At 43.8% G+C, this 13,797-nt stretch overlaps 1 protein-coding gene and 1 long non-coding RNA gene across 5 annotated transcripts in view; one reads left to right on the top strand and one right to left on the bottom strand.

The window, feature by feature from the left end:
* Window positions 1–73: 73 nt before the first annotated feature.
* LOC133381139 (uncharacterized) lies at window positions 74–13,261 on the top strand. Its single transcript, XR_009761626.1, has 3 exons — window positions 74–255; window positions 9,898–10,082; window positions 10,977–13,261. It is a non-coding gene; the product is annotated as an uncharacterized LOC133381139 (long non-coding RNA).
* The window catches only part of LOC133381098 (zinc finger protein 883-like), a 10,368-nt gene continuing 2,137 nt past the window's right edge, over window positions 5,567–13,797 (bottom strand). For 3 of the 4 annotated variants that reach the window (XM_061619655.1, XM_061619656.1, XM_061619657.1), the window contains exons 3-5: window positions 10,938–11,673; window positions 9,936–10,032; window positions 5,567–8,157 (exon numbers count right to left, since the gene is read on the bottom strand). In XM_061619655.1, the coding sequence (XP_061475639.1) occupies window positions 6,935–8,157; window positions 9,936–10,032; window positions 10,938–11,651 (2,034 nt within the window). In that variant the 5' untranslated portion in view covers window positions 11,652–11,673 and the 3' untranslated portion in view covers window positions 5,567–6,934. Of the gene's footprint in view, window positions 8,158–9,935; window positions 10,033–10,937; window positions 11,674–12,079; window positions 12,122–13,797 lie in introns of all 4 variants that reach the window. The other variant, XM_061619658.1, reaches the window with a different exon arrangement.

Below are 13,797 nucleotides of genomic sequence, written 5' to 3'. Positions count from 1 at the left end.
GGCAACTGTCTCATTCACTGCGGATGTTGAGATTGTTTAGGCTAGTTGCCTCCTAATTTCTGTGATATTAACCCCTTAAATGCCTTCCAAGAGAAGGGCAGAAAGAAAAAGCAGTGGCAGCAGCTCCAAGCCAGGCTGGATCATGAAGGAGCAGAGAAAGAGGAGGCTTCCTTGCATGGCGTGCTCTGCTGCAGGGCAAGCAGCAGACACTCTGGAGCCATGGCAGGAATGCCCCCAATGAACTTACACACAGAGGTTTGGCATTCCTTCTCTGTCTCTCCTGTCTGATTCCTCTGCCACCCGTCTTTCTGTTCAGGTTTTGTTTTGCTTTAAAAGGGTGAGGCCAAGCGGGAGGAGGTGGTTTGAGGAGGAAAGCAAGAGAGCAAGGGGCCCTCTGATAGCCTTTGCCCATGGGCCCCCAGAAACCTGGTGCTGGCCATGACAATTTGAATTCTATGGAATGCAAACTGTATTACAATTAGGGTTGCCAGGTTCTTGGCCCGAGACTGATCCTGTATCTTTAGGAGAAGGGAAATTCAGACTTCCGGGAAGGGTGATTCGCCTGTGCTGCCTCTGAGACAAGCTCTTGTCTTAGATGAAGTTTTTTCAGCTTTAATCAGTCAGAATGTTTTTTTTTTTTGACTGGTTAAGATTTTCTCCCGGCCAGGGAGAAACGTGAGATTAACCACAAAGCCTGTTTTTGTTGGGAGGACTGGATTTCATTAATTTATGAGAGAAAGTTCAGCCAGCGAATGCCGGACAGACTTCCATCAAAGCTCTTGCTGATTAAGCGATGCGTTTATCTTTTCTTCAAAGAAAAACGAACTAACAGGCAAGCATCCTTCTTTCTATTTTTTTTTTACTTGGTTTAAATTGTTGCACCAAAAAGAGATTTGTCAATGAATCAGCTATAAAGAACTGGGTGAGTTAAAAAATTTCTCTTTCACTCACGAAACTAAGGAGGAAAGAAATAGAAAAAAGCTTAACTTTGTTTTTATTGCAAAAAGCGGGCCTGGAAGTGCATTCTAAAGATATTAACGGAAGAGGGATTTTTATTTCAAGGAGGGAAAAAAATAAACAAATTTATGAACTTTGGAGTATCATGTCTGGAACTATTTTTTTTTTTGGTCTATTTCATTTTGACGAATTTGCTTACTCAGGATGCCACTAACTGTTTGAAGCTGGGAACTAAACTTGTTTTGTTTTCCTGAATATATAAGAGATGAGACAGGCTGTATTGATGTCTGCAAGCCTGAAACATTAACCCAATTGTGGCTGAAATAATTTTTTGTTTTTGTGGTTTTAAGAATGACAACCAGGAAAGTGACTGAGACCATGGAAGAAATTATGTTTCAGAAAATAATGAGTGAGATTGTGATAATGAAACAAACCCTGAGACAGGGCAGACAGGAGATGAAAATTGAACTTAGCAAAATGATGCAGGAGTTTAAAAAAATAGGGGATTCTGTGAAAGAGGATTTTGATGGGATTAGAGATGAGAAAAGAAAAATTAAAGGGAAGATACAAGCCATGGAGACTGGAACAAATGAGGAATTGGAAAAAGATCTGGAGTTTACGGATGTTAGAAATAAAGTTTACTATTTGGAATTCAACGTTGTCTCTGAAGAAACTAATGAAGATATTAGTGATAAAGTTATCAACGTCTTGGATAATTTTCTTGACTGGAATGATGTGATGGAGCTTGACATAGAAAAAATCTATGGAATTAATTACAAATATGTGACAGTGGAAAAACTCTTAAGAGATGAGCCAGTGCATTTTGTAAAAAAGAAGAGCAGAGAAGTGACTTTACAACAATATTTCAGCAACATATTTAGAATTGATGGCAAGGACATATTTGTGAAGGAGGAAACTCCCATCAGACTCTTGTTATATGACTATGGCTATGACAGTAAGATCATCATGAGATACTGATAATGGATGAGTGGATACTGAAACCACTGGATTTAACAGGACTATTGAAGATGGAAGATGGAATTAATATTGATAATGGAAGAATGGTTATGGAAATTATTGGACCTAATAGATTTGACGAGATGGATTAATCAATATGTTTATTGGGATTATGGCTATGACAACAAGATTATTATGGGATACTGATAATGGAAGAATGGCTACTGAAATTACTGGATTTAACAGGATTATTGAAGATGGAAGATGGAATTAATATAGATAATGGAGGAATGGCTATCGAAATTACTGGACCTAACAGATTTGAATCAAGATGGATTAAGCAACATGTTTATTTGGAGAAAAATTGAAAGATATATCTCTCAAGGAATTGAAATCTCTTTTGGACTTTTTGTGGAAAGAATAAAGTAATGTTCATGAGATTTGATGATTAATTAAGATAACTACTGGAGGAAAGTGATTTTGTAATATAATTTTAGAGACAGGATTGTTATATATTGTAGACCTATGGTTGATCTGCAACAAATCGGAAGTCAACATTTTATTTTTTTTGTATAATTGTTTTTGTTTTGTCTTTTTTTGTTTTTGAAAATTTGAATAAAAATTAATTAAAAAAAAAAGGAGAAGGGAAATTCAGCCAAGTGCAGGTGTTCTTGCAACCCTGTAATGGGAAAAACCACAAGGTGGAATTCTCCCTTCCCCCCTGCATAATTTTTAAAGATACAGATGACCTCTGGGAGGCCGGGCCCAGACTCCCAGAGGTCTTCTGTATCTTTAAAAGTTGTGGAGGGGAAAGGGAGAATTCCACCTTGTGGTTTTTCCCATTACAGGGTTGCAAGAACACCTGCACTTGGCTGACTTTCTCTTCTCCTAAAGATACAGGATCAGTCTCAGGCCAAGAACCTGGCAACCCTAATTACAATAAAATGCAATATAAGAAATAAAAGCAGCAATAAAAATACAATTAAGTATCATACAACACCTAACACAGCACATTACAATTGCTACAAGGGCAGAAGAATCATTAGGTGGTCTGCCAAGACCATCCATGACTTTCGAGTGGTCCATGGGGGGAAATGTTTGGGAACCGCTGCTCTATCCTATACTCCACTTACTTGGGAGTAAGCCCCATTAAAACTCAGTGGGAGTTACTCCTGATAAGCCTTCGCTTATTAAAAGGTTTCTATCGTGCCTTTCAGCACAATCGTCCTTTGACCAGGCGAAGTACAGAAACAGCCATAAAAACATATAAAATCTACCATTTAAAATCTACAATGACGCCTTTTTAAAATGGGCAGTTGAAACATCAGTAAGGCACAGCAATTAATTAATAAAAAGTGGATTGAAATAAAAATGTCTTGTGGGACTTTTGTAAAAGTTTGCTACTGAAGGGACCGTACAAACTTCATAGAGGATTGTGCTCTATATCCATCTTCCCATGCACTGAGGTCATCTTCAGAGGCCTCATTCCAGGTGCCTTGCCATCCAAGTTAAGGCAGGTGACAACTGGAGAAAGGATCTTCTCAGCTGTAGCACTGACTTATCATAGAATCGTAGAGTTGGAAGGGGCCTATAAGGCCATCAACTCCAACCCCCTGCTCAATGCAGGAATCCAAATCAAAGTATTCCCAACAGGTGGCTGTCCAGCTGCCCCTTGAATGCCTCCAGTGTTGGAGAGCCCACTACCTCTCTAGGTAATTGGTTCCATTGTCATATGGCTCTAACAGGAAGTTTTTCCTGATGTTCAGTCGAAATCTGGCTTCCTGCAACTTGAGCCCATTATTCCACGTCCTGCACTCTGGGATGATCGAGAAGAGATCCCGGCCCTCCTCTGTGTGACCACCTTTCATGTACTTGAAGACTGCCGTCATATCTCCCCTCAGTCTTCTCCAGGCTAAACATCCCCAGTTCTTTCACTCTCTCCTCATAGGGCTTTGTTTCCAGTCCCCTGATCATCCTCATTGCCCTCCTCTGAACCTGTTCCAGTTTGCTGGCATCCTTCTTGAAGTGCAGACACCAGAACTGGACGCAGTATTCAAGATGAGGCCTAACCAGTGCTGAAAAGAGGGGAAATAATACTTCACATGATTTAGAAACTATAGTTCTGTTAATGCAGCCTAATATAGCATTTGCCTTTTTTGCAGCCACATCGCACTGTTGGCTCATACTCAGTTTGTGATGAACAACAATTCCAAGATCCTTCTCACATGTCGTATTGCTGAGCCAAGTATCCCCCATCTTATAACTGTGCATTTGGTTTCTTTTTCCTAAGTGTAGAACTTGGCATTTATCGCTGTTGAATTTCATTCTGTTGTTTTCAACCCAATGCTCCAGCCTATCAAGGTACCTTTGAATTTTGTTTTGTCTTCCATGGTATTAGCTGTGCCCCCCAATTTTGTATCATCTGCAAATTTGATTAGCATGCTCTGTACCTCCTCATCCAAGTCGTTAATAAATAATGACTTGTAGAACACTTCTTCCCTGCAAAGGCTTTCCTAGAAAAGATGTTGACCCCATAACCAACAAAGCCTTTTTCAGGATATCAGGCAGGGGGTCTCTACCTGCCCTACCTGGAGATGCCCTTGGGGATTGAACCTGGGACCTTCTGCATACAAGGCAGATGCTCTACCACTGAGCTAAGGCCCTTCCCCCAGTCACTAGTGGGGAGGGCAGTCAGGTCCTGCTTAGGTAGTTGGTTGGCCACTGTGAGACAGAATATTGGACTAGATGGGCCACTGGCCTGCCAGGAAGGCTCTTGCGTTCTTAAAGCAGGTGCGGTGAAACTTTGGCCTGCCAGATATTCTTGAGCTACAACTCCCATCATCCCTGGCCATTGGCCATGCTAGCTGGGGCTAATGGGAGTTGTAGTTCAGCAACATCTGGAGGGCCAAAGGTTTCCTACACCTGTCTTAAAGCATGTCATCCATTGAGCTATGTGTATCATCTCCAGTGGAAACAACAGTAGGGAAAGGGCTGTTGCCTTTATGCCCAGGCCGGGTTTTTATTATTATTATTTCATTTTAATCCCATCCTTCCTCTCTCCTTCTGCCTCCATTTTATCCTCACAGCAACCCTGCAGGGTAGATTAGGCTGAGAGTGAGCACTTCCTTCCTGGCCCAGCTGGGATTTGAATCCAGGTCTCCCTTATCCTTATCCAACACTCTTAACAATTACACCAAGTTGACTCTCACAATAGCACTAACATGAAAATAACCCACACATTTTCAAGAATATGATCGTGACCGCAAGGGCCAGAAGCTTGTTTTTAAAAAGATATTGAAAATGACCAAAACAAATTCTGCTCCCAAAAAGCACATTCTCCATTCATGGAATGTAAAGGAGAACATAAGAGTCCTGCTGGATCAGGTCAAAGGCCCCTCTAGGCAAGCATCCTGTTCTCACAGTAGCCAACTAGCTATCACAAAGGTAACCAAACAAGGAAGACCTGTGCTCATGGGTGTTTTGGCATGATCCAGGGGGGCTCTTCCTATGTGTCTTTCAACCAAATTCACCTCACCAGGTTATTATATGATGGGGATGGAGGGAACAGCACAGATGCCACCTTGAGCCCCTTGGAGGTAGGGACAGATTTTAAAATTTGCAATAAGCATCCCACTCCATGACAGACACATGATACAGCTTCTTGCGTTTAATGAGGATCTGGAGTTAATATTAACACAAAACCTACAGTCAATGCAGCTGCAGAAGCTAAAATCTAGAAGTGCTGTAAGTTTGTACATACAGCCTCCTAGCTTCATTCAGCCCTCAGCTCTGAGCAGATCACAGCGGCTGAGAAACAAACATTTGCAATAATGTAAGCATATACAAATGGCAAACTGTAAAATGTCCCACTATAATACAATGGCATGGAATATTGTCTCCCCCCCCACTCCGTCCCACAAAGCAGTTGTGTACATTCATCAAGAGAACTGTTAAAAAAACACCTTCCAGTTCCTTACCACCACCACTTTTTATTTTTTTAAATCCAGCAACAACCTCTTAGATACCAGTGCTGAACAAGCTAAGTGAAGGCTGCAATCTGAACCCAGCTCACCTGGGAGTAAGTTCCACTGAATTCTATGGGACTTACTTCTAAGTAGACATGGCTCAGATTGCAGTCTAAAGCTCTCAGATCCCTTACTATCGCACACACTTTTCAGTTAAGCTATCTTTCCAGGCTAGCTTGTGACACACTGAAAAGTGCAATTCCATACTTGTCTGTTCAGAGTCTGCTTGGGCTCAGGGGGCTTACTTCCAGGTAAGTGCAGATAAGGATTGCACCCTAAATCAGAAATGGGGGAACATGGAGCCCTCCAGATGTCGGACTACAGCTCCCATCATCCCTGACCGTTGGCCATGCTGGCTGGGGCTGATGGGAATTAGAGTCCAGGGACATCTGAGGAGAGCCACCAGGCTCACCATCCCTAACCTTAAGCAATAAAAAAGCCAACAGCAGCCCTTGTTCCACTGGTGAAGGTCAAAGTGTGCTTCCCCTTGCTCCTGCAGTCAGAGGACAGCTGGCCATTGGAGCACAGAGTGTCCTCTGGCTACAGAAGCAACAGAGGCCACGCTGGCTTTCCCCTGGCCACGGCAGGGAGGGAGGGAGGGACAGCATAATTTCCTAGTGGCAGCCTAGCTTGTGGTAGAAGCCAGAACGTCCTTCCCCAGATGTCTGCAATTGTTCAGCAACTGGCTGTAAGTGCTGGTGTCAAACTGCTCAGTGCCCAATCCTATGTGTAGGTATGAAAGGCTGGCAACGTGGTGAAGCCACGTTCAGCAATCGCACTGGATTCTCTGATGACTATTATTGGGAGTTACCACAGCAGCTGGGCCCCAATCAAGGTTTGCGGAGACTGTATTTACAGGGTAAATTCTCTGTAATATTTTTGCACCACACCACATGCAAACACTTTCTTTTCTGTATTGTTTTCTGAGGGCCAGGTGATAACATTGTCCTTAAAGGCTTCTCCTGGTGCAGTCTTTTCTATCTCCTAAGCAACCTTCATGGCTTTTCCCTTGTGTGGATTTTCTGGTGTCTGGAAAGGTTAGAGGAACTGGAGAATGTTTTCTCACACTTTGGACACTTGTACGGCTTCTCGCCAGTGTGTGTCCGCATGTGTTTTTTAAGCCCCTGGCTCCACCTGAAGCTTTGCCCGCACTCTGAACATATATAGGGCTTTTCTCCTGTGTGGGATCTCTCATGTTTCGCAAGCTGCGATCTCTGGATGTAGCTGTTCCCGCAGTATGAACACTGATATGGTTTCTCGCCGGTGTGGGTCCTCTTGTGGGCAGTGAAATGAGAGCTGGAAATGAAGCATTTCCCACAGTCCGGACATTGGTATGGTTTCTCCCCTGTGTGCGTCCGCTTGTGCGTTGTAAGGTGGGAGCTGTAAGTGAAGCACTTGCCACACTCGGAACACTGGTATGGCTTCTCCCCCGTGTGGATCCTTTCATGCTTTCTGAGCTGACAGCTGGATATGAAGCTCTTCCCACAGCTGGTGCACACGTATGGCTTCTCGCCCGTGTGGGTTCTCGTGTGTGTAATAAGGTCCGACTTCTGATTGAAGCTTTTGCCGCACACAGAGCATTTGTGCGGCCTCTCCCCTGTGTGGGTCCACTTGTGAATGACCAGATGCCGGGTCTGACTAAAGCTCTCCCCACACTCTGTGCACTTGTAGGGCTTCTCCCCTTTGTGGGTCCCCTCATGGATCACCAGCTGCGGCCTATACCGGAAGCTTTGCCCACAATCTGCGCACCTGTACGGTTTCTCTCCTGTGTGCACCCTCCTGTGCCTCAGGAGGTTACAGCGAGTGCCAAAGCTCTTCCCGCACTCGGAGCATTTATATGGTCGCTCGCCGGTGTGGGTCCTCTCGTGGATCAGGCGGCCTATCTTATCGCTGAAGGTTTTGCCGCACACCGAGCATTTGTATGGCTTCTCCCCGGTATGGAATCGCTCATGTATAATCAGAGACTCTTTCCGGGTGAAGCATTTGCCACAGACTGAGCACTTGTGTGGCTTCTCGCCAGTGTGGGTCCTCTCGTGGATAACCAGGTGGGCTCGGCAATCCGAGATCTTCCCGCAATATTGGCATTTGTGCAGCTTCTCTTTCAGCTGCGTCTTCTGGCTCTTGGGAAGATGGTCTAGGCCTGCCTTTTCCGCTGAACTGCTGTACATTCCCTCCTGCAAACCAGCTGCTTCCCCAAGAATATACTGGTCACTGCCTCCTGGAATAACAAGCAAACAATGACGACAGGAGTTATATTGCATACTACAGGGAAAGGGGGCTCTCTGTCATCCTTCCCCAGCCTGCCACTCTTCACATTTTGTTGGATTACAACTCTCGTCAGCCCATCTTTCCTGACTACTGGCCATGCTGGCTGGGGCTTATGGGAGACAGAGTCCAATCTCACCTGGAGGGCCACATGATCCCTATCCCTGGTCTGCCTTGACTGGCTCTCCAGCATCTTAGGCAGAGAAGGATATTTCCCAACTGGAGTTGTTTTCACCTCTTTAACTAAAGATGTCAGAGACTGGACCCAGGACCATTCTGCAAGGTCTAACCACTGGATACTACTCCTTCCCATTATCACAAATTCTCTTTGCAAAGAGCTGTCATCTAATTCCCAAAAATGACGTGCATGTTGTGTGCAATGCTACTTTTCCTGCTGCTTATGGGAGTTGTCTCCATGCATTAAATTGTAGCTCAGTGGTGGAGAAAATGTCTTTTCAGTGGTGGCTCCCCATCTGTGGAATGCTCTCCTCAGGGAGCCCTGCCTGGCACCTTCACTGATACCTTTCCAGTGCCAGTTAAAACATTTACGTTTTCCCCCAGGTTTTTGATGGACTGAAATGATTTTGTTCTGCTGTTGGTATGCTGCCAAAGCTTCTTGTGGCTTTGCAGACAGTTTATGTATAAAATGTGAAGTATTTGTATGTAAATGTTAATGTACGGGTGGTATCCAATACTAGAACTGAATAGATACGACTTAAGTTAGGTTCATTAATTTCTACTCTGAGTAAGACTTAGCTGAATACCAGCCATGTATTTAACAAAAATATATATCTTGCTTGATTATAAATAGAACCTCTACGTGGTTTACAAAAAATTAAAAAATAAAAATTATCAATAAAAGACAGTTATAAACAAGTATTCAAAAAACACTCAGAAGTTAAAATCAGCAGTTATGCCAATATTACAAATTAAAACACATGTCAACGTCTACATACTTGGATAAGCTTGCCTAAACAAAAATGTTTGATGCAGGCCCCGAAAAGAGTACACCAAAGACACCTGCCAGATGTCCATAGGCAAGGAGTTCCAAAGTGTAGGTGCTGACACACTAAAAGAGTGATTTCTTATAAGCGTGAAATATATTTATGGGTTAAGGCTAAGGTTCTGTCAGCGTAATGATTTCTCCTTGCACGATGGACCAATCTCACCCTCTCCTCCTCTGTGCACCCCCTAAATATGTTCTGGGGATTTCCCCAACCCTCTGGAGCAGATTTGGGGTGGCACAGGGTGTACACGGGGGAGGGCGGAGAGTTGGAAAATCCTGTTGCACTACCACTAATCTTTGCACTAGCACAAACAGTTGAATACTACCCAGAGTTTATTTTAAACGTAAGTCACTTGGAGACCTTGGTAACAACCAACTAATATTTATTATTACTATTATTATTATTATTGTTATGCCTGCAGAATAATAATAACAACAACAACAATGCTATGCCTACAGAAGGTCCAGGGTTCAAACCTCGGTCATCTTCAACTTCTCAAAAGTTCTCAAAGGGCTGCTGCGAGGCAGCACAGACAGTATTGACTTAGATCACTGGTTCTTAACCTTTTTTGTGGCACAGATCCCTCTAAGAATTTGGTGAAAGTTATGGACCCCTATGAATGAATACATAAATTGTATTAAATTAAATTTTATTGCATTGGAAATTGTTTTTTTGTGTGTGCCCAGTTCACTGAACCCCTGAAGCCCATCCATGGACTCCTCACCATCACCATCCATGGGGAGCTCAATCTTCACAATGTCCGATGGATCTAGCTCTGATTTCGGGGAACCAGGAACAGAACCATCCAAATCCTCCGGTGGCTGCAACAGAAAAGAGGACAACACAGAGGATGTTTTTTTTTTAAAGAAATGTATGTGTGAGTGATTATTTATGTCACTTATTAACAGTTAAAACAATCACATATACTAAAAAGCAATTTATATCTATCTATCTATCTACACACACACATGAAAAAATGAAACAGTCTGCCTTCAAGTGGATTCCGACTTATGGCAACCCTATGAATAGGGTTTTCATGGTAAGCGGTATTCAGAGGGGGTTTACCATTGCCTTTCTCTGAGAGGCAGTGACTGGCCCAAGGTTACCCAGTGAGCTATATGGTTTATGAGACATTCTTTGTTTGTTTTTAACAAGAACCCCATGAGGTCCACTATTCATTTATTTCAAGTATTTATATACTGCTTTTTCATCAGAAAACATTGTAAATAGGTTTGCAAAGAAAAAAAGAGAAAAAATTAAGTCTTATAGTATACATCAAAATCACTCAATATTTCACACGTCCATTCCTCGATCAACCTACACTCAAACATTCCCTCATTCTCAAAAATTACCGATCCCAACGATCCCCAAAGTATGTAGACAAAAGACAACACTGTTGGCCTAACATGAGGCGGCTAAAGCCAAATTTAATTAGGACTCCACCATCCCAACAAATTCGTCACACCATTCACTAAAATCTGTCTACAGCTGAAGAGCCAAACACTCGTCTGAAGTCATTGGCCACCAATTCCCAGCTCCCACCAATCAGAACCAGGTGCAAAATGGGGGGCAGTTAAGTTAGTTATACCAAGGAAGGGGCCATGGCTCAGTGGTAGAGCAACTGCTTTGCATGCAGAAGGTATCAGAAGGTCCACCAGAAGTGTTTAACAGCGGGTTGGACTAGATGACCTCTAGGATCCTTTCCAACTGAATAATCTGTTCTCACCTTCTGTCCCGATCTCTCCCTGCTTTCTGGCTGCCACAGGAAATCCTCTGCCAGAGCCACCGCCTGGCTGCCAGTCTCCGGGCCCCGCTCCCGGACCCAACACTGCATCTCCAGAGGCAAGATCATCAGGAACTGTTCCAGGATCACCAGCTCTAGAATCTGCTCCTTGGTGTGCCTCTCGGGCTTCAGCCACCGATGGCAAAGTTCCCAGAGCTGGCAGAAGACCTTGCGGGGGCCCTCTGCCTCCCGGTAGCAGAAGTGCCTGAAGCGCTGGCAGCACATCTCCATGTTGAGAGCCTCCTCGTCCAGGATCTCCTCCTTCACTTCCACCGAGGCATCCGGGATTTCATAGACCTCGTGGCCTTCTCTGCCACTCAGGCCTAGCAGGGGTTGGGCTGCAGCTTCTCCCCTGGACCACTGGACTCCCTTGAAACAGGTCCGGGATCGTGTGGTATTATCCTCTGACAGGGACTGAGGCAACTGTGAGTTTCCCCACCCGGAATACAGGGATGGTGCTGCCCTCTTCAGGAATTCCTCCTCCCTGCTGGCTTCCCAGTGATCCTGAATCCCCTCCTCTGGTTCTTGCTTAATCTGAGGCGGAGTAACCCCAGTGAGCACTTCCCCAATCAGCCCAACTTGGACAATGCGAATATCTTTTTCTCCCGCTGACAATCTGGCCCCCAATTTGGGTCCTGACGAGACCCGCTTCTCCATTTTGACTCCGGGCTTACGGCTCCTGGATGGGAAGAGAAATTCAAACAGTTTAAATTTTAAAAATGGAAAGCAATATAAGTTTGGGACACCCCCCCAAATAACGGTCTCCCTCAAACACACAAAGCATCCCTCTCAGTTCCCACTGGGTTTGGAGGGGAAAAGCCAGGATCTGGCTGATGTTTGGAGCTATGTCTCCCTCAAAACAGCCCTTGCAGCCACAAGATCATTAAACAGCCAGTTAAGATAATTAAAACTGTGCTGCTCTGGGAAACTGCTTTGACACTTCAGTGAGTGTTATTTCTTTGCAAGAGTCATAATTATTTAATTGTTTTCTGGGCCCAATGCAAGGCACTCAGGTTCACATTAAAGTCCTAAACAGCCTAGGGTCCCAAGTATCTGAGAAAATGCCTTTTCCCGTATCAACTTACCCATGTAATTAAGATCAACAGAAGGGGATCTCCTGGTGGATTCTGCATTAAATGAAGCACATAGTGTGGGCATCTGTGGAAGAGTCTTTTTGATGGTGGCTCTGTACCTGTGGAATGACCCTCCCACTGAGATCTAACTTGCCCCAACTCTGTATTCCAGGAGTTTCCAAAGTATGGTCCACAGAGTGGATGCATTAAATATTCATTTTAAAAATTGCATCTTTTATTTCTTGTATTGTATTGCAATTTGAATTCTGCCAAATTGTAATACTTTTCTTACATTGTATTATTGGCAAAGAACAAAAGAGAAAGGAGGTGTGCGAGCTAACGGTGAAGCTAATGGCAGAAGGGCTGGCAATGGAGAAAGGAAGGGCCACTGCTCAGCAGTAGAACAGCTGCTTTGCATGCAGAAAGTTTCAGGCTCAGTCCCTGGCATCTCCAGGTAAGAAAGGATATGTCCCCGGTACAAAACTATGGAGAGCCACCTCCAGTAGTATAGTCAATACTGAGCTGCATGGACCAACCACTTGCTTTGGTATAAGGCAGCTTCCTGTGGTCTAAAGCAAGGGTTCCCAAACTGTGGTCTAGGACCATGGGCGGTTCACAAGCTCTGTGCACGTGGTCCACAGCATGCCTGTGAGATTGGTGGGAGCAGCAGCTGTGAACAGCATGCACAGTTCTTTTTAATGCGTTGTAAAGCCTTATTTATTTATTAATTTTTTATCCCACCCTTCCTCCCAGAAAGAGCCTTGAATGCTGAATCTGACCTAAGACTCCAGCTGACAAATATTACACTAAACATTGAACTTTATTTAAGACAACAGGCACATCCACCTCATTACATAGCCATATCGAATTTTAATATATATATATTAATTTATTATCTGCCCTTCACCCAAGGGGTCACAGGGCAGGTTACAACAGTTTAAAATTCAATATTTAGAGCAATTAAAACAAATTACAATCACAAGAATAGGGCGAGTCCTGAAAACATGCACCTTAGGTGTGAAAGGCCAGGGCAAAGAGGTGCATCTTCAGCATCTATTGAAAACTGTAAGGTGAAGGTGCCAGACGCACCTCTGTGGGGAGGGAATTCCATAACTTGGGGCTGCCACAGAGAAGGCCCTTTTCCAGGACACCATCCCCCAAACTGCTAAGGGCGGCGGAATTACCAAGAAGGCCCCCAACAGTAATTTTATTGCTTCTTTTATTTCCTATATTGTATTTCTATGGAAATCAAATTGTAATACAATAAAATATAGTTGTTGTTATGTATCTTCAAGTCGATTACGACTATAAATCAGCGACCTCCAAAAGTATTTGTCATGAACCACCCTGTTCAGATCTTGTAAGTTCAGGTCTGTGGCTTCCTTTATGGAATCAGTTCCAAGTAAAAATCACACAACATCTAGCACAGAACATAACAATTGCTACAACAGGCAGAATGCAAAATCAAATTTTCTGCCAGGACCCACAGCAATTTTCAAGTGGTCTATGGGGAAAAACATTTGGGGACCACTGGTCTAAAGCAAGGGTAGCCAACCTGGTGCCTTCCAGGTGTTGCTGGACTACAACTCCCATCATCCCTGACAATTGCCAATGCTGGCTAGGCCTATTTATAATGTTTTTATATGGCTTGATATAATAAAAATATCTATGCAGTTTACATAAAAACAATAAAAATACAACAGCAGCATTCAATAAGGTTTCAATAAAAA

This window comes from Rhineura floridana, chromosome 3 (genome assembly GCF_030035675.1).
Source record: "Rhineura floridana isolate rRhiFlo1 chromosome 3, rRhiFlo1.hap2, whole genome shotgun sequence".
NCBI lineage: Eukaryota > Metazoa > Chordata > Lepidosauria > Squamata > Rhineuridae > Rhineura > Rhineura floridana.
The sequence above is the reverse complement of the archived record's forward strand: the minus strand, read 5'-3'. Positions and strand labels throughout refer to the sequence as shown.